Source organism: Oncorhynchus masou, chromosome 14, assembly GCF_036934945.1.
Source record: "Oncorhynchus masou masou isolate Uvic2021 chromosome 14, UVic_Omas_1.1, whole genome shotgun sequence".
In the NCBI taxonomy this organism is placed as follows: Eukaryota; Metazoa; Chordata; class Actinopteri; order Salmoniformes; family Salmonidae; genus Oncorhynchus; species Oncorhynchus masou.
In genome coordinates this window covers 33,954,427-33,979,426 of record NC_088225.1, presented here as the reverse complement: position 1 = coordinate 33,979,426, position 25,000 = coordinate 33,954,427, and the positions used below count along the sequence as shown (strand labels likewise).

The following is a 25,000-nucleotide window of genomic DNA, read 5'->3' as shown; positions in this document are numbered from 1 at the left end:
CTCTCTCCCTCTCTCCTCCTCCCCCTCCCTCTCTCCTCCCCCTCTCCCTCTCCCCCTCCCTCTCTCCCTCTCTCTCCTCCCCCCCCCCCTCCCCTCCCCTCTCTCCTCCTCCCCCTCTCCCCCTCCCTCCCTCCCTCCCTCTCTCCTCCCCCTCTCCCCCCCCTCCCTCTCTCCCTCCCCCCCCCCTCCCCCTCCCTCCCTCTCTCCCTCTCCCCTCTCCTCTCTCCCTCTCTCCCCTCTCCCCCTCCCCCTCTCCCTCCCCCCCCCCTCCCTCTCTCCTCCCCCTCCCCCCCTCCCTCCCTCTCCTCCCCCTCCCTCTCTCCCCCTCCCCCTCTCCCCCTCCCTCCCCCTCTCCCTCTCTCCTCCCTCTCTCCTTCTCCCCCTCCCCCTCCCTCTCTCCCCTTCCCTCCCCCCTCCCCTCCCTCCCCCTCTCCCTCTCCCCCAGGCTGACTTTGCCATCGAGGCCCTAGCGAAGGCCATGTATGAGCGGTTGTTCAGGTGGATTCTGGCTCGGGTGAATAAGACTCTGGATAAGGCCAAACGTAAAGGAGCATCATTCCTGGGGATCCTAGACATCGCTGGCTTCGAAATCTTTGAGGTGAGATTGAGGAGCGTCCTCTTTAAGTTGACAGAGAAAGGAATTCAGCAGGGGCCCCGTGAGGCCAGTTGGTCGCTCATGGCGCATTGCAATGCCAAGGTTGCGGGTTCGATTCCCATGGAGGACCGGTAAAATCAGATGATGGACCCGCGACTGTAATTCACTCTGGATTCGAGCATCTGCTATATTACTGAAATGTAAACCATTTAAAATGGGTAAATGTAGCGATTTGGGAGCCCCATCTACCTCCCCAAAGGGACATTTTCCTCAGAACATTTCCTACTGTGATTATTATTATCCCACAAAACACCCCTACGGAACCTAGTCAAAGTAGTGCACTAAATAGGGAATAGGATGTCATTTGGGATTCAGACCTGATGTACAGGACTATGAGGTGAGCAGTACCTCTCTGTTCACATCCATCTCTCCCATCTCCCCTCCTCAGGGACTACCACGGTACTGTAGCTCTGTGTAAACCTTCTCCTCAGGGACTACCACGGTACTGTAGCTCTGTGTAAACCTTCTCCTCGGGGACTACCACGGTACTGTAGCTCTGTGTAAACCACGATGTACCTTCTCCTCAGGGACTACCACGGTACTGTAGCTCTGTGTAAACCACTATGTACCTTCTCCTCAGGGACTACCACGGTACAGTAGCTCTGTGTAAACCACTATGTACCTTCTCCTCAGGGACTACCATGGTACAGTAGCTCTGTGTAAACCTTCTCCTCAGGGACTACCACGGTACTGTAGCTCTGTGTAAACCTTCTCCTCAGGGACTACCATGGTACAGTAGCTCTGTGTAAACCTTCTCCTCGGGGACTACCACGGTACTGTAGCTCTGTGTAAACCTTCTCCTCAGGGACTACCATGGTACTGTAGCTCTGTGTAAACCTTCTCCTCAGGGACTACCATGGTACTGTAGCTTTGTGTAAACCTTCTCCTCAGGAACTACCACGGTACTGTAGCTCTGTGTAAACCTTCTCCTCAGGGACTACCACGGTACTGTAGCTCTGTGTAAACCTTCTCCTCAGGAACTACCACGGTACTGTAGCTCTGTGTAAACCTTCTCCTCAGGGACTACCATGGTACTGTAGCTCTGTGTAAACCTTCTCCTCAGGAACTACCACGGTACTGTAGCTCTGTGTAAACCACTATGTACCTTCTCCTCAGGGACTACCACGGTACTGTAGCTCTGTGTAAACCACTATGTACCTTCTCCTTCTCCTCAGGAACTACCACGGTACTGTAGCTCTGTGTAAACCACTATGTACCTTCTCCTCAGGGACTACCACGGTACTGTAGCTCTGTGTAAACCACTATGTACCTTCTCCTCAGGGACTACCACGATACTGTAGCTCTGTGTAAACCATGATGTACCTTCTCCTCAGGAACTACCACGGTACTGTAGCTCTGTGTAAACCTTCTCCTCAGGAACTACCACGGTACTGTAGCTCTGTGTAAACCACTATGTACCTTCTCCCCAGGGACTACCACGGTACTGTAGCTCTGTGTAAACCTTCTCCTCAGGGACTACCACGGTACTGTAGCTCTGTGTAAACCACTATGTACCTTCTCCTCAGGGACTGCCACGGTACTGTAGCTCTGTGTAAACCTTCTCCTCAGGGACTACCACGGTACTGTAGCTCTGTGTAAACCACTATGTACCTTCTCCTCAGGGACTACCATGGTACTGTAGCTCTGTGTAAACCACTATGTACCTCCTCCTTCTCCTCAGGAACTACCACGGTACAGTAGCTCTGTGTAAACCACTATGTACCTTCTCCTCAGGGACTACCACGGTACTGTAGCTCTGTGTAAACCTTCTCCTCAGGGACTACCATGGTACTGTAGCTCTGTGTAAACCTTCTCCTCAGGAACTACCACGGTACTGTAGCTCTGTGTAAACCACTATGTACCTTCTCCTCGGGGACTACCACGGTACTGTAGCTCTGTGTAAACCACTATGTACCTTCTCCTCAGGGACTACCACGGTACTGTAGCTCTGTGTAAACCACTATGTACCTCCTCCTTCTCCTCAGGGACTACCATGGTACAGTAGCTCTGTGTAAACCACTATGTACCTTCTCCTCAGGAACTACCACGGTACTGTAGCTCTGTGTAAACCACTATGTACCTTCTCCTTCTCCTCAGGGACTACCACGGTACTGTAGCTCTGTGTAAACCACTATGTACCTTCTCCTCAGGGACTACCACGGTACTGTAGCTCTGTGTAAACCACTATGTACCTTCTCCTCAGGGACTACCACGGTACTGTAGCTCTGTGTAAACCTTTTCCTTTCAGGGACTACCACGGTACTGTAGCTCTGTGTAAACCTTCTCCTCAGGAACTACCACGGTACTGTAGCTCTGTGTAAACCTTCTCCTCAGGGACTACCACGGTACTGTAGCTCTGTGTAAACCACTATGTACCTTCTCCTCAGGGACTACCACGGTACTGTAGCTCTGTGTAAACCTTCTCCTCAGGGACTACCATGGTACTGTAGCTCTGTGTAAACCTTCTCCTCAGGAACTACCACGGTACTGTAGCTCTGTGTAAACCACTATGTACCTTCTCCTCGGGGACTACCACGGTACTGTAGCTCTGTGTAAACCACTATGTACCTTCTCCTCAGGGACTACCACGGTACAGTAGCTCTGTGTAAACCACTATGTACCTTCTCCTCAGGGACTACCACGGTACTGTAGCTCTGTGTAAACCACTATGTACCTCCTCCTTCTCCTCAGGGACTACCATGGTACAGTAGCTCTGTGTAAACCACTATGTACCTTCTCCTCAGGAACTACCACGGTACTGTAGCTCTGTGTAAACCACTATGTACCTTCTCCTTCTCCTCAGGGACTACCACGGTACTGTAGCTCTGTGTAAACCTTTTCCTTTCAGGGACTACCACGGTACTGTAGCTCTGTGTAAACCTTCTCCTCAGGAACTACCACGGTACTGTAGCTCTGTGTAAACCTTCTCCTCAGGGACTACCACGGTACTGTAGCTCTGTGTAAACCACTATGTACCTTCTCCTCAGGGACTACCACGGTACTGTAGCTCTGTGTAAACCTTCTCCTCAGGGACTACCATGGTACTGTAGCTCTGTGTAAACCTTCTCCTCAGGAACTACCACGGTACTGTAGCTCTGTGTAAACCACTATGTACCTTCTCCTCGGGGACTACCACGGTACTGTAGCTCTGTGTAAACCACTATGTACCTTCTCCTCAGGGACTACCACGGTACAGTAGCTCTGTGTAAACCACTATGTACCTTCTCCTCAGGGACTACCACGGTACTGTAGCTCTGTGTAAACCACTATGTACCTCCTCCTTCTCCTCAGGGACTACCATGGTACAGTAGCTCTGTGTAAACCACTATGTACCTTCTCCTCAGGAACTACCACGGTACTGTAGCTCTGTGTAAACCACTATGTACCTTCTCCTTCTCCTCAGGGACTACCACGGTACTGTAGCTCTGTGTAAACCACTATGTACCTTCTCCTCAGGGACTACCACGGTACTGTAGCTCTGTGTAAACCACTATGTACCTTCTCCTCAGGGACTACCACGGTACTGTAGCTCTGTGTAAACCTTCTCCTCAGGGACTACCACGGTACTGTAGCTCTGTGTAAACCTTCTCCTCAGGGACTACCACGGTACTGTAGCTCTGTGTAAACCTTCTCCTCAGGGACTACCACGGTACAGTAGCTCTGTGTAAACCTTCTCCTCAGGGACTACCACGGTACTGTAGCTCTGTGTAAACCACTATGTACCTTCTCCTCAGGGACTACCACGGTTCTGTAGCTCTGTGTAAACCTTCTCCTCAGGTACTACCACGGTACTGTAGCTCTGTGTAAACCACTATGTACCTCCTCCTTCTCCTCAGGGACTACCACGGTACTGTAGCTCTGTGTAAACCACTATGTACCTTCTCCTCAGGGACTACCACGATACTGTAGCTCTGTGTAAACCACTATGTACCTTCTCCTTCTCCTCAGGAACTACAACGGTATTGTAGCTCTGTGTAAACCACTATGTACCTTCTCCTCAGGAACTACCATGGTACTGTAGCTCTGTGTAAACCACGATGTACCTTCTCCTCAGGGACTACCACGATACTGTAGCTCTGTGTAAACCACTATGTACCTTCTCCTCAGGAACTACCACGGTACTGTAGCTCTGTGTAAACCACTATGTACCTTCTCCTCAGGAACTACCATGGTACTGTAGCTCTGTGTAAACCACGATGTACCTTCTCCTCAGGGACTACCACGATACTGTAGCTCTGTGTAAACCACGATGTACCTTCTCCTCAGGAACTACCACGGTACTGTAGCTCTGTGTAAACCACTATGTACCTTCTCCTCAGGGACTACCACGGTACTGTAGCTCTGTGTAAACCACTATGTACCTTCTCCTCAGGGACTACCACGGTACTGTAGCTCTGTGTAAACCACTATGTACCTTCTCCTCAGGGACTACCACGGTACTGTAGCTCTGTTTAAATCACTATGTACCTTCTCCTCAGGGACTACCACGGTACTGTAGCTCTGTTTAAATCACTATGTACCTTCTCCTCAGGGACTACCACGGTACAGTAGCTCTGTGTAAACCACTATGTACCTTCTCCTCAGGACAACTCGTTTGAGCAGCTGTGCATCAACTACACCAACGAGCGTCTGCAGCAGCTGTTCAACCACACCATGTTCATCCTGGAGCAGGAGGAGTACAAGAGAGAGGGGATCGACTGGGCCTTCATAGACTTCGGCCTGGACCTGCAGCCCTGCATCGAGCTCATCGAGAGACCGGTAACACACACACACACAGAGACACACACATACTGTACACATTGGACCTACAGCAATGCACACACGGATGGGTGCTGGTTCCCTAAAGCTAACCCTCCCCCCACCCTTCTAGAACAATCCTCCAGGTATCTTGGTTCTGTTGGATGTGGAGTGCTGGTTCCCTAAAGCTAACCCTCCCCCCCACCCTTCTAGAACAATCCTCCAGGTATCTTGGTTCTGTTGGATGTGGAGTGCTGCTTCCCTAAAGCTAACCCTCCCCCCACCCTTCTAGAACAATCCTCCAGGTATCTTGGTTCTGTTGGATGTGGAGTGCTGGTTCCCTAAAGCTAACCCTCCCTCCACCCTTCTAGAACAATCCTCCAGGTATCTTGGCTCTGTTGGATGAAGAGTGCTGGTTCCCTAAAGCTAACCCTCCCCCCACCCTTCTAGAACAATCCTCCAGGTATCTTGGCTCTGTTGGATGAGGGGTGCTGGTTCCCTAAAGCTAACCCTCCCCCCACCCTTCTAGAACAATCCTCCAGGTATCTTGGTTCTGTTGGATGAAGAGTGCTGGTTCCCTAAAGCTAACCCTCCCCCCACCCTTCTAGAACAATCCTCCAGGTATCTTGGCTCTGTTGGATGAAGAGTGCTGGTTCCCTAAAGCCACAGACTTGTCCTTCGTTGAGAAGCTGATGAACACACACACGTCCCACTGCAAGTTCTCCAAACCCAAATCACTCAAAGACAAGACTGCCTTCTCTGTTCTTCACTACGCCGGCAGGGTGAGATGAGATTATATATTTCTAACTGAAGAGTTCTCCACTAGGCTGGCAGGGTGAGATGAGATTATATATTTCTAACTGAAGAGTTCTCCACTAGGCCGGCAGGGTGAGATGAGATTATATATTTCTGTCTGAAGAGTTCTCCACTAGACCAGCAGGGTGAGATCAGATTATATATTTCTGTCTGAAGAGTTCTCCACTAGACCAGCAGGGTGAGATCAGATTATATATTTCTGTCTGAAGAGTTCTCCACTAGGCCAGCAGGGTGAGATGAGATTATATATTTCTGTCTGAAGAGTTCTTCACTAGGCCGGCAGGGTGAGATGAGATTATATATTTCTGTCTGAAGAGTTCTCCACTAGGCCAGCAGGGTGAGATGAGATTATATATTTCTGTCTGAAGAGTTCTCCACTAGGCCGGCAGGGTGAGATTATATTATATATTTCTGTCTGAAGAGTTCTCCACTAGGCCAGCAGGGTGAGATGAGATTATATACTTCTGTCTGAAGAGTTCTCCACTAGGCCGGCAGGGTGAGGTGAGATTATATTATATATTTCTGTCTGAAGAGTTCTCCACTAGGCCGGCAGGGTGAGATTATATTATATATTTCTGTCTGAAGAGTTCTCCACTAGGCCGGCAGGGTGAGATGAGATTATATATTTCTGTCTGAAGAGTTCTCCACTAGGCCAGCAGGGTGAGATTATATTATATATTTCTGTCTGAACAGTTCTCCACTAGGCCGGCAGGGTGAGGTGAGATTATATTATATATTTCTGTCTGAAGAGTTCTCCACTAGGCCGGCAGGGTGAGATCAGATTATATATTTCTGTCTGAAGAGTTCTCCACTAGGCCAGCAGGGTGAGATGAGATTATATATTTCTGTCTGAAGAGTTCTCCACTAGACCAGCAGGGTGAGATGAGATTATATGTAGGTGGACTACAACAGTGCCAGCTGGCTGACGGAGAACATGGTTGTGGTTGTGGTTATGTTGTGGTTGTGGTTATGTTGTGGTTGTGGTTGTGTTGTGGTTGTGGTTGTGTTGTGGTTGTGGTTGTGTTGTGGTTGTGGTTATGTTGTGTTGTGGTTGTGTTATACAGTAGGTGGTCTACAACAGTGCCAGCTGTCTGACGGAGAACATGGTTGTGGTTATGTTGTGGTTATGTTATGGTTGTGTTGTGTTGTGTTATGGTTATGTTGTGGTTGTGTTATGGTTGTGTTGTGGTTGTGTTATAGGTGGACTACAATGGGGACAGCTGATTGAAGAAGAACATGGTTGTGGTTATGTTGTGGTTATGCTGTGGTTGTGTTATGGTTGTGTTGTGGTTGTGTTATAGGTGGACTACAACGGGGCCAACTGGCTGACTAAGAACATGGTTGTGTTGTGTTGTGGTTGTGTTATGGTTGTGTTGTGTTGTGGTTGTGTTATGGTTGTGTTGTGGTTGTGTTATAGGTGGACTACAACGGGGCCAACTGGCTGACTAAGAACATGGTTGTGTTGTGGTTGTGTTATGGTTGTGTTATGGTTGTGTTGTGTTGTGGTTGTGTTATGGTTGTGTTGTGGTTGTGTTGTGGTTGTGTTATGGTTGTGTTGTGGTTGTGTTATAGGTTGACTACAACGGGGCCAACTGGCTGACTAAGAACATGGTTGTGTTGTGTTATGGTTGTGTTGTGGTTGTGTTATGGTTGTGTTGTGGTTGTGGTTGTGTTATAGGTGGACTACAACGGGGCCAACTGGCTGACTAAGAACATGGTTGTGTTGTGTTGTGGTTGTGTTATGGTTGTGTTGTGTTGTGGTTGTGTTATGGTTGTGTTGTGGTTGTGTTATGGTTGTGTTGTGGTTGTGTTATGGTTGTGTTGTGGTTGTGTTGTGGTTGTGTTATAGGTTGACTACAACGGGGCCAACTGGCTGACTAAGAACATGGTTGTGTTGTGTTATGGTTGTGTTATGGTTGTGTTATGGTTGTGTTGTGGTTGTGTTATGGTTGTGTTGTGGTTGTGTTATGGTTGTGTTGTGGTTGTGTTATGGTTGTGTTGTGGTTGTGTTGTGGTTGTGTTATAGGTGGACTACAACGGGGCCAACTGGCTGACTAAGAACATGGACCCTCTGAATGACAACGTGACGGCTCTCCTCAACAACTCATCCAACCCCTTCATACAGGACCTCTGGAAGGATGGTGAGCCACAGGAAGCGTCCCAAAATGGCACCCTGTTCCCTATGTGGTACACTACGTTAGACCAAGCCCCATAGCACTCTGGTCAAAAGTAGTGCACTATAATATATAAGGAATAGGGTCCTGTTTAGGATGCAAGCACAGTTGATTTACTTCCTATTCACTGTACTGTACTCCCATCAGTAGACATGTGTTGTCTACTTCCTATTCACTGTACTGTACTCCCATCAGTAGACATGTGTTGTCTACTACCTATTCACTGTACTGTACTCCCATCAGTAGACATGTGTTGTCTACTACCTATTCACTGTACTGTACTTCTATCAGTAGACATGTGTTGTCTACTACCTATTCACTGTACTGTACTCCCATCAGTAGACATGTGTTGTCTACTACCTATTCACTGTACTGTACTCCCATCAGTAGACATGTGTTGTCTATTACCTATTCACTGTACTGTACTCCCATCAGTAGACATGTGTTGTCTACTACCTATTCACTGTACTGTACTCCCATCAGTAGACATGTGTTGTCTACTACCTATTCACTGTACTGTACTCCCATCAGTAGACATGTGTTGTCTACTACCTATTCACTGTACTGTACTCCTATCAGTAGACATGTGTTGTCTACTACCTATTCACTGTACTGTACTCCCATCAGTAGACATGTGTTGTCTACTACCTATTCACTGTACTGTACTCCCATCAGTATTTATCAGTATTCTACTGTCTTTCCTTCTTGTCTGTCACCTGTTCTTCTCTCTCTCTCTTTCATCTCCTCCTCTTTCTCCCTCCCTCTCTCTTTCATCTCCTCCTCCTTTCTCCCTCCCTCTCTCTTTCATCTCCTCCTCTTTCTCCCTCCCTCTCTCTTTCATCTCCTCCTTTCTCCCTCCCTCTCTCTCTCATCTCCTCCTCTTTCTCCCTCCCTCTCCCTTTCATCTCCTCCTTTCTCCCTCCCTCTCTCTTTCATCTCCTCCTCTTTCTCCCTCCCTCTCCCTTTCATCTCCTCCTTTCTCCCTCCCTCTCTCTTTCATCTCCTCCTCTTTCTCCCTCCCTCTCTCTTTCATCTCCTCCTTTCTCCCTCCCTCTCTCTCTCATCTCCTCCTCTTTCTCCCTCCCTCTCCCTTTCATCTCCTCCTTTCTCCCTCCCTCTCTCTTTCATCTCCTCTCTCTTTCTCCCTCCCTCTCACTTTCATCTCCTCCTTTCTCCCTCCCTCTCTCTTTCATCTCCTCCTCTTTCTCCCTCCCTCTCTCTTTCATCTCCTCCTCTTTCTCCCTGCCTCTCTCTTTCATCTCCTGCTCTTTCTCCCTGCCTCTCTCTCTCATCTCCTCCTCTTTCTCCCTCCCTCTCTCTTTCATCTACTCCTCTTTCTCCCTCCCTCTCTCTTTCATCTCCTCCTTTCTCCCTGCCTCTCTTTCTCATCTCCTCTTCTTTCTCCCTCCCTCTCTCTTTCATCTCCTCCTCTTTCTCCCTCCCTCTCTCTTTCATCTCCTCCTCTTTCTCCCTGCCTCTCTCTTTCATATCCTCCTCTTTCTCCCTCCCTCTCTCTTTCATCTCCTCCTCTTTCTCCCTGCCTCTCTTTCTCATCTCCTCTTCTTTCTCCCTCCCTCTCTCTTTCATCTCCTCCTCTTTCTCCCTCCCTCTCTCTTTCATCTCCTCCTCTTCTCTCCCTGCCTCTCTCTTTCATCTCCTCCTCTTTCTCCCTCCCTCTCTCTTTCATCTCCTCCTCTTTCTCCCTGCCTCTCTTTCTCATCTCCTCCTCTTTCTCCCTCCCTCTCTCTTTCATCTCCTCCTCTTTCTCCCTGCCTCTCTCTTTCATCTCCTCCTCTTTCTCCCTCCCTCTCTCTTTCATCTCCTCCTTTCTCCCTCCCTCTCTCTTTCATCTCCTCCTCTTTCTCCCTCCCTCTCTTTTTCATCTCCTCCTCTTTCTCCCTCCCTCTCTCTTTCATCTCCTCCTCTTTCTCCCTGCCTCTCTCTTTCATCTCCTCCTCTTTCTCCCTCCCTCTCTCTTTCATCTCCTCCTCTTTCTCCCTCCCTCAATCTTTCATCTCCTCCTCTTTCTCCCTCCCTCTCTCTTTCATCTCCTCCTTTCTCCCTCCCTCTCTCTCTCATCTCCTCCTCTTTCTCCCTCCCTCTCCCTTTCATCTCCTCCTTTCTCCCTCCCTCTCTCTTTCATCTCCTCCTCTTTCTCCCTCCCTCTCACTTTCATCTCCTCCTTTCTCCCTCCCTCTCTCTTTCATCTCCTCCTCTTTCTCCCTCCCTCTCTCTTTCATCTCCTCCTCTTTCTCCCTGCCTCTCTCTTTCATCTCCTGCTCTTTCTCCCTGCCTCTCTCTCTCATCTCCTCCTCTTTCTCCCTCCCTCTCTCTTTCATCTACTCCTCTTTCTCCCTCCCTCTCTCTTTCATCTCCTCCTTTCTCCCTGCCTCTCTTTCTCATCTCCTCTTCTTTCTCCCTCCCTCTCTCTTTCATCTCCTCCTCTTTCTCCCTCCCTCTCTCTTTCATCTCCTCCTCTTTCTCCCTGCCTCTCTCTTTCATATCCTCCTCTTTCTCCCTCCCTCTCTCTTTCATCTCCTCCTCTTTCTCCCTGCCTCTCTTTCTCATCTCCTCTTCTTTCTCCCTCCCTCTCTCTTTCATCTCCTCCTCTTTCTCCCTCCCTCTCTCTTTCATCTCCTCCTCTTTCTCCCTGCCTCTCTCTTTCATCTCCTCCTCTTTCTCCCTCCCTCTCTCTTTCATCTCCTCCTCTTTCTCCCTGCCTCTCTTTCTCATCTCCTCCTCTTTCTCCCTCCCTCTCTCTTTCATCTCCTCCTCTTTCTCCCTGCCTCTCTCTTTCATCTCCTCCTCTTTCTCCCTCCCTCTCTCTTTCATCTCCTCCTTTCTCCCTCCCTCTCTCTTTCATCTCCTCCTCTTTCTCCCTCCCTCTCTTTTTCATCTCCTCCTCTTTCTCCCTCCCTCTCTCTTTCATCTCCTCCTCTTTCTCCCTGCCTCTCTCTTTCATCTCCTCCTCTTTCTCCCTCCCTCTCTCTTTCATCTCCTCCTCTTTCTCCCTCCCTCAATCTTTCATCTCCTCCTCTTTCTCCCTCCCTCTCTCTTTCATCTCCTCCTTTCTCCCTCCCTCTCTCTTTCATCTCCTCCTCTTTCTCCCTCCCTCTCTTTTTCATCTCCTCCTCTTTCTCCCTCCCTCTCTCTTTCATCTCCTCCTCTTTCTCCCTGCCTCTCTCTTTCATCTCCTCCTCTTTCTCCCTCCCTCTCTCTTTCATCTCCTCCTCTTTCTCCCTCCCTCAATCTTTCATCTCCTCCTCTTTCTCCCTCCCTCTCTCTTTCATCTACTCCTCTTTCTCCCTGCCTCTCTCTCTCATCTCCTCCTCTTTCTCCCTGCCTCTCTCTTTCATCTCCTCCTCTTTCTCCCTCCCTCTCTCTCTCTTTCATCTCCTCCTCTTTCTCCCTCCCTCTCTCTCTCTTTCATCTCCTCCTCTTTCTCCCTCCCTCTCTCTTTCATCTCCTCCTCTTTCTCCCTCCCTCTCTCTTTCATCTCCTCCTCTTTCTCCCTGCCTCTCTTTCTCATCTCCTCCTCTTTCTCCCTCCCTCTCTCTTTCATCTCCTCCTCTTTCTCCCTCCCTCAATCTTTCATCTCCTCCTCTTTCTCCCTCCCTCTCTCTTTCATCTACTCCTCTTTCTCCCTGCCTCTCTCTCTCATCTCCTCCTCTTTCTCCCTGCCTCTCTCTTTCATCTCCTCCTCTTTCTCCCTCCCTCTCTCTCTCTTTCATCTCCTCCTCTTTCTCCCTCCCTCTCTCTTTCATCTCCTCCTCTTTCTCCCTGCCTCTCTCTCTCATCTCCTCCTCTTTCTCCCTCCCTCCCTCAATCTTTCATCTCCTCCTCTTTCTCCCTCCCTCTCTCTTTCATCTACTCCTCTTTCTCCCTGCCTCTCTCTCTCATCTCCTCCTCTTTCTCCCTGCCTCTCTCTTTCATCTCCTCCTCTTTCTCCCTCCCTCTCTCTCTCTTTCATCTCCTCCTCTTTCTCCCTCCCTCTCTCTTTCATCTCCTCCTCTTTCTCCCTGCCTCTCTCTCTCATCTCCTCCTCTTTCTCCCTCCCTCTCTCTCTCTTTCATCACCTCTTCTTTCTCCCTCCCTCTCTCTTTCATCTCCTCCTCTTTCTCCCTCCCTCTCTCGTTCATCTCCTCCTCTTTCTCCCTCCCTCTCTCGTTCATCTCCTCCTCTTTCTCCCTCCCTCTCTCTTTCATCTACTCCTCTTTCTCCCTGCCTCTCTCTCTCATCTCCTCCTCTTTCTCCCTGCCTCTCTCTTTCATCTCCTCCTCTTTCTCCCTCCCTCTCTCTCTCTTTCATCTCCTCCTCTTTCTCCCTCCCTCTCTCTTTCATCTCCTCCTCTTTCTCCCTGCCTCTCTCTCTCATCTCCTCCTCTTTCTCCCTCCCTCTCTCTCTCTTTCATCACCTCTTCTTTCTCCCTCCCTCTCTCTTTCATCTCCTCCTCTTTCTCCCTCCCTCTCTCGTTCATCTCCTCCTCTTTCTCCCTCCCTCTCTCGTTCATCTCCTCCTCTTTCTCCCTGCCTCTCTCTCTCATCTCCTCCTCTTTCTCCTTCCCTCCCTCTCTCTTTCATCTCCTCCTCTTTCTCCCTGCCTCTCACCTTTCCTCCCCCGTAGCCTCTCTTCTCAGAGATCATGAATAATCCCTGTTCTGGTTCCAGTGGACCATGTGGTGGGTCTGGAGACCATTACCAAGATGTCAGAGAGCTCGGCCCCCAGCGCCACCAAGTCTAAAAAGGGCATGTTCAGGACAGTGGGTCAGCTCTACAAGGAATCCCTGGGCAAACTGATGACCACGTTAAACAACACACAGCCCAACTTCATACGCTGTATCATCCCCAACCACGAGAAGAGGGTAGGACTCTATCCCCCTACCCAAAACACTTACCGCTATTTCTATACGTTTCGTCAATTCATCTCCTCTCTCTTGAATCACCCCTGATCTCTCTCTCTCTCCCTCATTCTTCCTGTGTGTGTGTGTGCAGGCAGGGAAGCTGGATGCTAACCTGGTTCTGGAACAGTTGAGGTGTAACGGGGTTCTGGAAGGGATCCGTATCTGCAGACAGGGCTTCCCCAACCGCATCGTGTTCCAAGAGTTCCGACAACGGTGAGGAACGTTCTAACACCAGCGTTAAGGAACCACGATTGTGTCTGTGTAGTTAACACATAACAATGTGTTCTCTTCCTTCTGTCTTCCTCTCTTTCTTCCTCTTCTTCCTCTTCTTCCTCTTCTTGTAGCTATGAGATCCTAGCAGCCAACTGCATCCCAAAGGGTTTCATGGACGGGAAACAGGCTTGTCAACTAATGGTGATTTCATCTTACTGAAAACGTCTGAGTTGATCTAACTGAAACGTCTGAGTGGATCTAACTGAAACGTCTGAGTTGTTCTAACTGAAACGTCTGAGTTGTTCTAAATGAAACGTTTGAGTTGATCTAACTGAAACGTCTGAGTTGTTCTAAATGAAACGTTTGAGTGGATCTAACTGAAACGTCTGAGTTGTTCTAAATGAAACGTTTGAGTTGATCTAACTGAAACGTCTGAGTTGTTCTAAATGAAACGTTTGAGTGGATCTAACTGAAACGTCTGAGTGGATCTAACTGAAACGTCTGAGTGGATCTAACTGAAACGTCTGAGTGGATCTAACTGAAACGTCTGAGTGTATCTAACTGAAAACGTCTGAGTTGTTCTAAATGAAACATCTGAGTGGATCTAACTGAAACGTCTGAGTGGATCTAATTGAAACGTCTGAGTGGATCTAACTGAAACGTCTGAGTTGTTCTAACTGAAACGTTTGAGTTGATCTAACTGAAACGTCTGAGTTGTTCTAAATGAAACGTTTGAGTTGATCTAACTGAAACATCTGAGTTGATCTAACTGAAATGTCTGAGTGGATCTAACTGAAACGTCTGAGTGGTTCTAACTGAAACGTCTGAGTGGATCTAACTGAAACGTCTGAGTGGATCTAACTGAAACGTCTGAGTTGATCTAACTGAAACGTCTGAGTTGTTCTAACTGAAACGTCTGAGTGGATCTAACTGAAACGTCTGAGTGGATCTAACTGAAACGTCTGAGTGGATCTAACTGAAACGTCTGAGTGGTTCTAACTGAAACGTCTGAGTTGTTCTAACTGAAACGTCTGAGTTGTTCTAACTGAAACGTCTGAGTGGTTCTAACTGAAACGTCTGAGTGGATCTAACTGAAACGTCTGAGTGGATCTAACTGAAACGTCTGAGTTGTTCTAACTGAAACGTCTGAGTTGTTCTAACTGAAACGTCTGAGTGGATCTAACTGAAACGTCTGAGTGGTTCTAACTGAAACGTCTGAGTTGTTCTAACTGAAACGTCTGAGTGGATCTAACTGAAATGTCTGAGTTGATCTAACTGAAACGTCTGAGTTGTTCTAACTGAAACGTCTGAGTGGATCTAACTGAAACGTCTGAGTTGATCTAACTGAAACGTCTGAGTGGATCTAACTGAAACGTCTGAGTTGTTCTAACTGAAACGTCTGAGTGGATCTAACTGAAACGTCTGAGTGGATCTAACTGAAACGTCTGAGTGGATCTAACTGAAACGTCTGAGTTGATCTAACTGAAACGTCTGAGTTGATCTAACTGAAACGTCTGAGTTGTTCTAACTGAAACGTCTGAGTTGTTCTAACTGAAACGTCTGAGTTGTTCTAACTGAAACGTCTGAGTTGTTCTAACTGAAACGTCTGAGTTGTTCTAACTGAAACGTCTGAGTGGATCTAACTGAAACGTCTGAGTGGATCTAACTGAAACGTCTGAGTTGTTCTAACTGAAACGTCTGAGTTGTTCTAACTGAAACGTCTGAGTGGATCTAACTGAAACGTCTGAGTTGTTCTAACTGATAGTGTCACTGAGCCTAAAAACCTTTTGGCACATATGAACCTGCACTTTTTAGAAAACCTAAAGTTGAGCAATGAACTAAATAGGACAAATGTTTCTACCTTAGTTCTGGATAAGTAAAGAGTTATTCTAAAGGGACCTTTGTGTTGAAAGGTGTCACGATAAAGGTGTCACGATAAAGGTGTTCGGATAAAGGTGTCACGATAAAGGTGTTCGGATAAAGGTGTCACGATAAAGGTGTTCGGATAAAGTGTCACGATAAAGGTGTTCGGATAAAGGTGTTCGGATAAAGGTGTCACGATAAAGGTGTCACGATAAAGGTGTCACGATAAAGGTGTCACGATAAAGGTGTCACGATAAAGGCGTTCGGATAAAGGCGTTCGGATAAAGGTGTCACAATAAAGGTGTCACAAAAAAAGGTGTTCGGATAAAGGTGTTCGGATAAAGGTGTCACAATAAAGGTGTCACAATAAAGGTGTTTGGATAAAGGTGTTTGGATAAAGGTGTTATGATAACGGATAACGGTGTCATGATAAAGGATAACGGTGTCATGATAACGGATAATGGTGTCATGATAACGGTGTCATGATAACAGATAACGGCGTCATGATAACGGATAACGGTGTCACGATAACGGATAACGGCATCATGATAACGGTGTTATGATAACGGTGTCATGATAACGGTGTCACGATAACGGTGTCATGATAACGGTGTTGCGATAACGGATAATGGTGTCATGATAACGGATAACGGTGTCATGATAACGGTGTCATGATAACGGTGTCATGATAACGGTGTCATGATAACGTTGTCATGATAACGGCGTCATGATAACGGTGTCATGATAACGGATAACGGTGTCATGATAACGGTGTCATGATAACGGCGTCATGATAACGGTGTCATGATAATGGTGTCATGATAACGGATAACGGTGTCATGATAACGGTGTCATGATAACGGTGTCATGATAACGGATAACGGTGTCATGATAACGGTGTCATGATAACGGTGTCATGATAACGGTGTCATGATAACGGATAACGGTGTCATGATAACGGTGTCATGATAACGGTGTCATGATAACGGATAACGGTGTCATGATAACGGTGTCATGATAACGGTGTCATGATAACGGCGTCATGATAACGGTGTCATGACGTCCTCTCCAGATGAAGCACCTGGACCTGGACCCTAATCTGTTCCGTATTGGTCAGAGTAAGATGTTCTTCAGAACAGGAGTGTTGGCCCAGCTGGAGGAGGAGAGGGACCTGAAACTGACCGTGGTCATCATCGCCTTCCAGGCCCACGCTAGGAGCTTCCTGTCGCGCCGGTTAGTGTAACAGTGTTGTTTCCAGCCTGGGCTCCCCACACCGGGACCCTCACATCGACACATTACACCTGTGAGGTACCGTTGCCAGTAGGTTAGTGTAACAGTGTTGTTTCCAGCCTGGGCTCCACACCGGGACCCTCACATCGACACATTACACCCGTGAGGTACCGTTGCCAGTAGGTTAGTGTAACAGTGTTGTTTCCAGCCTGGGCTCCACACTGGGACCCTCACATCGACACATTACACCCGTGAGGTACCGTTGCCAGTAGGTTAGTGTAACAGTGTTGTTTCCAGCCTGGGCTCCACACTGGGACCCTCACATCGACACATTACACCCGTGAGGTACCGTTGCCAGTAGGTTAGTGTAATAGTGTTGTTTCCAGCCTGGGCTCCACACCGGGACCCTCACATCGACACATTACACCCGTGAGGTAGCGTTGCCAGTAGGTTAGTGTAACAGTGTTGTTTCCAGCCTGGGCTCCACACCGGGACCCTCACATCGACACATTACACCCGTGAGGTAGCGTTGCCAGTAGGTTAGTGTAACAGTGTTGTTTCCAGCCTGGGCTCCCCACACCGGGACCCTCACATCGACACATTACACCCGTGAGGTAGCGTTGCCAGTAGGTTAGTGTAACAGTGTTGTTTCCAGCCTGGGCTCCACACCGGGACCCTCACATCGACACATTACACCCGTGAGGTAGCGTTGCCAGTAGGTTAGTGTAACAGTGTTTCCAGCCTGGGCTCCACACCGGGACCCTCACATCGACACATTACACCCGTGAGGTAGCGTTGCCAGTAGGTTAGTGTAACAGTGTTGTTTCCAGCCTGGGCTCCACACCGGGACCCTCACATTGACACATTACACCCGTGAGGTAGCGTTGCCAGTAGGTTAGTGTAACAGTGTTGTTTCCAGCCTGGGCTCCCCACACCGGGACCCTCACATCGACACATTACACCCGTGAGGTAGCGTTGCCAGTAGGTTAGTGTAACAGTGTTGTTTCCAGCCTGGGCTCCCCACACCGGGACCCTCACATCGACACATTACACCCGTGAGGTAGCGTTGCCAGTAGGTTAGTGTAATAGTGTTGTTTCCAGCCTGGGCTCCCCACACCGGGGACCCTCACATCGACACATTACACCTGTGAGGTAGTGTTGCCAGTAGGTTAGTGTAACAGTGTTGTTTCCAGCCTGGGCTCCACACCGGGACCCTCACATCGACACATTACACCCGTGAGGTAGCGTTGCCAGTAGGTTAGTGTAACAGTGTTTCCAGCCTGGGCTCCACACCGGGACCCTCACATCGACACATTACACCCGTGAGGTAGCGTTGCCAGTAGGTTAGTGTAACAGTGTTTCCAGCCTGGGCTCCACACCGGGACCCTCACATCGACACATTACACCTGTGAGGTAGCGTTGCCAGTAGGTTAGTGTAATAGTGTTGTTTCCAGCATGGGCTCCCCACACCGGGGACCCTCACATCGACACATTACACCTGTGAGGTAGCGTTGCCAGTAGGTTAGTGTAATAGTGTTGTTTCCAGCCTGGGCTCCACACCGGGACCCTCACATCGACACATTACACCCGTGAGGTAGCGTTGCCAGTAGGTTAGTGTAATAGTGTTTCCAGCCTGGGCTCCACACCGGGACCCTCACATCGACACATTACACCCGTGAGGTAGCGTTGCCAGTAGGTTAGTGTAACAGTGTTGTTTCCAGCCTGGGCTCCACACCGGGACCCTCACATCGACACATTACACCCGTGAGGTAGCGTTGCCAGTAGGTTAGTGTAATAGTGTTGTTTCCAGCCTGGGCTCCACACCGGGACCCTCACATCGACACATTACACCCGTGAGGTAGCGTTGCCAGTAGGTTAGTGTAACAGTGTTGTTTCCAGCCTGGGCTCCCCACACCGGGACCCTCACATCGACACATTACACCTGTGAGGTAGCGTTGCCAGTAGGTTAGTGTAACAGTGTTGTTTCCAGCCTGGGCTCCACACCGGGACCCTCACATCGACACATTACACCCGTGAGGTAGCGTTGCCAGTAGGTTAGTGTAACAGTGTTTCCAGCCTGGGCTCCACACCGGGACCCTCACATCGACACATTACACCTGTGAGGTAGCGTTGCCAGTAGGTTAGTGTAATAGTGTTGTTTCCAGCATGGGCTCCCCACACCGGGGACCCTCACATCGACACATTACACCTGTGAGGTAGCGTTGCCAGTAGGTTAGTGTAATAGTGTTGTTTCCAGCCTGGGCTCCACACCGGGGACCCTCACATCGACACATTACACCCGTGAGGTAGCGTTGCCAGTAGGTTAGTGTAATAGTGTTTCCAGCCTGGGCTCCACACCGGGACCCTCACATCGACACATTACACCCGTGAGGTAGCGTTGCCAGTAGGTTAGTGTAACAGTGTTGTTTCCAGCCTGGGCTCCACACCGGGACCCTCACATCGACACATTACACCCGTGAGGTAGCGTTGCCAGTAGGTTAGTGTAACAGTGTTGTTTCCAGCCTGGGCTCCCCACACCGGGACCCTCACATCGACACATTACACCTGTGAGGTAGCGTTGCCAGTAGGTTAGTGTAACAGTGTTGTTTCCAGCCTGGGCTCCACACCGGGACCCTCACATCGACACATTACACCCGTGAGGTAGCGTTGCCAGTAGGTTAGTGTAACAGTGTTGTTTCCAGCCTGGGCTCCACACCGGGACCCTCACATTGACACATTACACCCGTGAGGTAGCGTTGCCAGTAGGTTAGTGTAACAGTGTTTACAGCCTAGGCTCCACACCGGGACCCTCACATCGACACATTACACCCGTGAGGTAGCGTTGCCAGTAGGTTAGTGTAACAGTGTTTCCAGCCTGGGCTCCACACCGGGACCCTCACATCGACACATTACACCCGTGAGGTAGCGTTGCCAGTCGCGCCCACAGCAGCATGATCGCAGACTCACTCTGATGTAACTTCTGTCCACAGAGCGTTTAGTAAGCGTCAGGCCCAGCTGACTGCTATGAAGGTGATTCAGAGGAACTGTGCCGTCTACCTGGTCCTGAAGAACTGGCAGTGGTGGAGGCTGTTTACCAAGGTACACACACACATACACACACACACACATACACACACATACACATACACACACACACACACACACACATACACACACACACATCACACACATACGCACGCACACACACACACAAACACACCACACACACACACACACACACACATACACATACACACACACACACACACACACACACACACATACACACACACACACACACACACACATACACACATACACACATACACACACACATTACACACACTTCACACACTCGCACACATACACACATACACACACACACACACACACACATACACACACACACATCACACACACACATCACACACACACACATCACACATATACACACACACACATCACACGTGCACACACTCACACATATACACACACACACACGCGTGTTTGATTTGGGACTGGTTATCTGTCCTATCTAGTGTTGTTGATGTTCTGCCACATCCGTCACTTGTTGAGTATATGATCGTTTTGATTGGTTGATTTGTTTTGATATCAGCTCTTATGTAAACGTTGATTGGTCGTCCCGCAGGTGAAGCCCCTCCTCCAGGTGACGCGACAGGAAGAAGAAATGGGTCAGAAGGAGGAGGAGTTGAAGTCTGCCAAGGATCTGGCTCAGAAGAGCCAGGTGGAACTGAAGGAGATCTCCCAGAAACACACACAGGTGAAGTGGACACACACACACACACACACACACACACACACACACACACACACACACACACACACACACACACACACACACACACACACACAGGTGAAGTGGAGACACACACACACACACACAGGTAAGGCGGAGACACACACACACACAGTTAAGACGGAGACACACACACACATACAGGTGAGGTGGAGACACACACAGGCAAAGTGGAGACACACACACACACACACACACACACACACACAGGCAAAGTGGAGACACACACACACACACACACAGGCAAAGTGGAGACACACACACACACACGTAAAGTGGAGACACACACACACACACGTAAAGTGGAGACACACACACACACACACACGTAAAGTGGAGACACACACACACAGGTAAAGTGGAGACACACACACGTAAAGTGGAGACACACACACACACACACACAGGTAAAGTGGAGACACACACACACACACAGGTAAAGTGGAGACACACACACACACACACACACACACACAGGTAAAGTGGAGACACACACACACACACACACGTAAAGTGGAGACACACACACACACACACGTAAAGTGGAGACACACACACGACACAGGTAAAGTGGAGACACACTCTCTCTCTCTCTCTAGGTAGTAGAGGAGCGAGCTAAACTGGAGCAGAAGCTTCAGGCGGAGACAGAGTTGTATGCTGAGGCTGAGGAGATGAGGGTTCGTCTGGAGGTCAAGAAGCAGGAGCTGGAGGAGGTGCTCCATGAGCTGGAGTCGCGGCTGGAGGAGGAGGAGGAGAGAGCCACACAGCTGCAGCAGGAGAGGAAGGACATGCAGCAGCAACTACAGGTGGGCAGATCCAAAATGGCTACCGAGCGATGACCTTTTCAACTCTGGTATATCAGTGATGAGTCAAAATGGACAAAATCATTTAAAAGTAGCGTCAAACCGACTCAATCCCTTTCAGAAACTTTGGTATGAAATGCTAATATGGATTTTACCGGGTTCATTGACTTCCTTTGGTTTCTGGTTGGGAAATGCTGAAGTTAGGGGATGGTGGATTGACTGCACTCTGCCCTCATCCATAGACTGGTGTGGGTCATGTGACCCTGTTGTGGGTCAGGTGGAGGCCCTGCTGTGGGTCATGTGACCCTGTTGTGGGTCAGGTGGAGGTCCTGCTGTGGGTCAGGTGGGGGTCCTGTTGTGGGTCAGGTGGGGGTCCTGCTGTGGGTCAGGTGGGGGTCCTGTTGTGGGTCAGGTGGGGGTCCTGCTGTGGGTCAGGTGGGGGTCCTGTTGTGGGTCATGTGACCCTGTTGTGGGTCAGGTGGGGGTCCTGTTGTGGGTCATGTGACCCTGTTGTGGGTCAGGTGGAGGTCCTGCTGTGGGTCAGGTGGGGGTCCTGTTGTGGGTCAGGTGGGGGTCCTGTTGTGGGTCAGGTGGAGGAGGCCCTGTTGTGGGTCAGGTGGAGGCCCTGTTGTGGGTCAGGTGGAGGCCCTGTTGTGGGTCAGGTGGAGGTCCTGCTGTGGGTCAGGTGGAGGAGGCCCTGTTGTGGGTCAGGTGGAGGAGGCCCTGTTGTGGGTCAGGTGGAGGAGGCCCTGTTGTGGGTCAGGTGGAGGCCCTGTTGTGGGTCAGGTGGAGGCCCTGTTGTGGGTCAGGTGGAGGAGACCCTGTTGTGGGTCAGGTGGAGGAGGCCCTGTTGTGGGTCAGGTGGAGGCCCTGTTGTGGGTCAGGTGGAGGCCCTGTTGTGGGTCAGGTGGAGGCCCTGTTGTGGGTCAGGTGGAGGCCCTGTTGTGGGTCAGGTGGAGGCCCTGTTGTGGGTCAGGTGGAGGCCCTGTTGTGGGTCAGGTGGAGGCCCTGCTGTGGGTCAGGTGGAGGCCCTGTTGTGGGTCAGGTGGAGGCCCTGTTGTGGGTCAGGTGGAGGCCCTGTTGTGGGTCAGGTGGAGGCCCTGTTGTGGGTCAGGTGGAGGAGGCCCTGTTGTGGGTCAGGTGAAGGAGGCCCTGTTGTGGGTCAGGTGGAGGAGGCCCTGTTGTGGGTCAGGTGAAGGAGGCCCTGTTGTGGGTCAGGTGGAGGCCCTGTTGTGGGTCAGGTGGAGGAGGCCCTGTTGTGGGTCAGGTGGAGGAGGCCCTGTTGTGGGTCAGGTGAAGGAGGCCCTGTTGCATGTGGGTCAGGTGGAGGAGGCCCTGTTGTGGGTCAGGTGGAGGCCCTGTTGTGGGTCAGGTGGAGGAGGCCCTGTTGTGGGTCAGGTGGAGGAGGCCCTGTTGTGGGTCAGGTGGAGGCCCTGTTGTGGGTCAGGTGGAGGCCCTGTTGTGGGTCAGGTGGAGGCCCTGTTGTGGGTCAGGTGGAGGCCCTGTTGTGGGTCAGGTGGAGGCCCTGTTGTGGGTCAGGTGGAGGCCCTGTTGTGGGTCAGGTGGAGGCCCTGTTGTGGGTCAGGTGGAGGCCCTGTTGTGGGTCAGGTGGAGGCCCTGCTGTGGGTCAGGTGGAGGCCCTGTTGTGGGTCAGGTGGAGGCCCTGTTGTGGGTCAGGTGGAGGCCCTGTTGTGGGTCAGGTGGAGGAGGCCCTGTTGTGGGTCAGGTGAAGGAGGCCCTGTTGTGGGTCAGGTGGAGGAGGCCCTGTTGTGGGTCAGGTGAAGGAGGCCCTGTTGTGGGTCAGGTGGAGGAGGCCCTGTTGTGGGTCAGGTGAAGGAGGCCCTGTTGTGGGTCAGGTGGAGGCCCTGTTGTGGGTCAGGTGGAGGAGGCCCTGTTGTGGGTCAGGTGGAGGAGGCCCTGTTGTGGGTCAGGTGAAGGAGGCCCTGTTGTGGGTCAGGTGGAGGAGGCCCTGTTGTGGGTCAGGTGGAGGCCCTGTTGTGGGTCAGGTGGAGGAGGCCCTGTTGTGGGTCAGGTGGAGGAGGCCCTGTTGTGGGTCAGGTGGAGGAGGCCCTGTTGTGGGTCAGGTGGAGGAGGCCCTGTTGTGGGTCAGGTGAAGGAGGCCCTGTTGTGGGTCAGGTGGAGGCCCTGTTGTGGGTCAGGTGGAGGAGGCCCTGTTGTGGGTCAGGTGGAGGACCATGTGGGTCAGGTGGAGTGACCATGTGGGTTGAAACATTGTGATTGTATCACCTAACCTTTATTAAAACATTATATTTGGGAACAGAAAACACACAAACTCTTATCCTATATATGGCCCCTCCCTGTCCCTCTCTCTCTCTCTCCTCTTCATCCCTTTCTCCTCTCTGTATTTTAGGCCATGGAGGCCCAGCTGTCAGAGGAGGAGGACTCTCGTCAGAAGCTGCAGCTGGAGAAGGTGACTGTTGAGGGGAAGGTCAAGAAACTGGAGGAGGACGTTGTCATCATGGAGGACCAGAATAACAAACTGCTCAAGGTGCGTTGTTCTCCACCCTTGTCTCAATAAACACCATTCACCCACCCACCGATCTTCCTCCCTGTTCTCCTGTTCCTCAGCAACTTGAGCTGTTGAAGGAGCATGTAGCACTCAGTCCCTGACCCCTCACCTCTGACCTCTGATTAACCTTTCTCCCTGCTGTGTGTTGTTCTTCAGGAGCCTAAGCTGTTGGAGGAGAGAGTAGTACAGTCCCTGACCCCTCACCTCTGAACCCTGACCTTCCTCTCTTTTATCTGTAGAGCGTAAACTGTTGGAGGAGAGAATAGCACAGTCCCTGACCCCTCACCTCTGAACCCTGACCTTTCTCTCTTTTATCCGTTGTTCTTCAGGAGCGTAAACTGTTGGAGGAGAGAATAGCAGACTTCCTGACCCCTCACCTCTGAACCCTGACCTTTCTCTCTTTTCTACGTTGTTCTTCAGGAGCGTAAACTGTTGGAGGAGAGAATAGCACAGTCCCTGACCCCTCACCTCTGAACCCTGACCTTTCTCTCTTTTCTCCGTTGTTCTTCAGGAGCGTAAACTGTTGGAGGAGAGAATAGCAGACTCCCTGACCCCTCACCTCTGAACCCTGACCTTTCTCTCTTTTCTCCGTTGTTCTTCAGGAGCGTAAACTGTTGGAGGAGAGAATAGCAGACTCCCTGACCCCTCACCTCTGAACCCTGACCTTTCTCTCTTTTCTACGTTGTTCTTCAGGAGCGTAAACTGTTGGAGGAGAGAATAGCACAGTCCCTGACCCCTCACCTCTGAACCCTGACCTTTCTCTCTTTTCTACGTCGTTCTTCAGGAGTGTAAACTGTTGGAGGAGAGAATAGCAGACTCCCTGACCCCTCACCTCTGAACCCTGACCTTTCTCTCTTTTCTACGTTGTTCTTCAGGAGCGTAAACTGTTGGAGGAGAGAATAGCACAGTCCCTGACCCCTCACCTCTGAACCCTGACCTTTCTCTCTTTTCTCCGTTGTTCTTCAAGAGCGTAAACTGTTGGAGGAGAGAATAGCAGACTCCCTGACCCCTCACCTCTGAACCCTGACCTTTCTCTCTTTTCTCCATCGTTCTTCAGGAGCGTATACTGTTGGAGGAGAGAATAGCAGACTCCCTGACCCCTCACCTCTGAACCCTGACCTTTCTCTCTTTTCTCCGTCGTTCTTCAGGAGCGTAAACTGTTGGAGGAGAGAATAGCAGACTCCCTGACCCCTCACCTCTGAATCCTGACCTTTCTCTCTTTTCTCCGTCGTTCTTCAGGAGCGTAAACTGTTGGAGGAGAG

The 25,000-nt window shown here is 50.3% G+C and overlaps 1 protein-coding gene across 1 annotated transcript in view; it reads left to right on the top strand.

Moving 5' to 3' along the window:
- LOC135554784 (myosin-11-like) overlaps positions 1 to 25,000 on the top strand; it is a 78,776-nt gene that overhangs the window by 13,116 nt on the left and 40,660 nt on the right. The window contains 12 exon segments of the mRNA XM_064987213.1: positions 446 to 598; positions 5,240 to 5,413; positions 6,001 to 6,174; positions 8,235 to 8,349; positions 13,050 to 13,243; positions 13,374 to 13,495; positions 13,627 to 13,696; positions 16,431 to 16,591; positions 19,579 to 19,687; positions 20,238 to 20,369; positions 21,005 to 21,211; positions 23,580 to 23,717. Coding sequence (XP_064843285.1) covers positions 446 to 598; positions 5,240 to 5,413; positions 6,001 to 6,174; positions 8,235 to 8,349; positions 13,050 to 13,243; positions 13,374 to 13,495; positions 13,627 to 13,696; positions 16,431 to 16,591; positions 19,579 to 19,687; positions 20,238 to 20,369; positions 21,005 to 21,211; positions 23,580 to 23,717 — 1,749 coding nt within the window.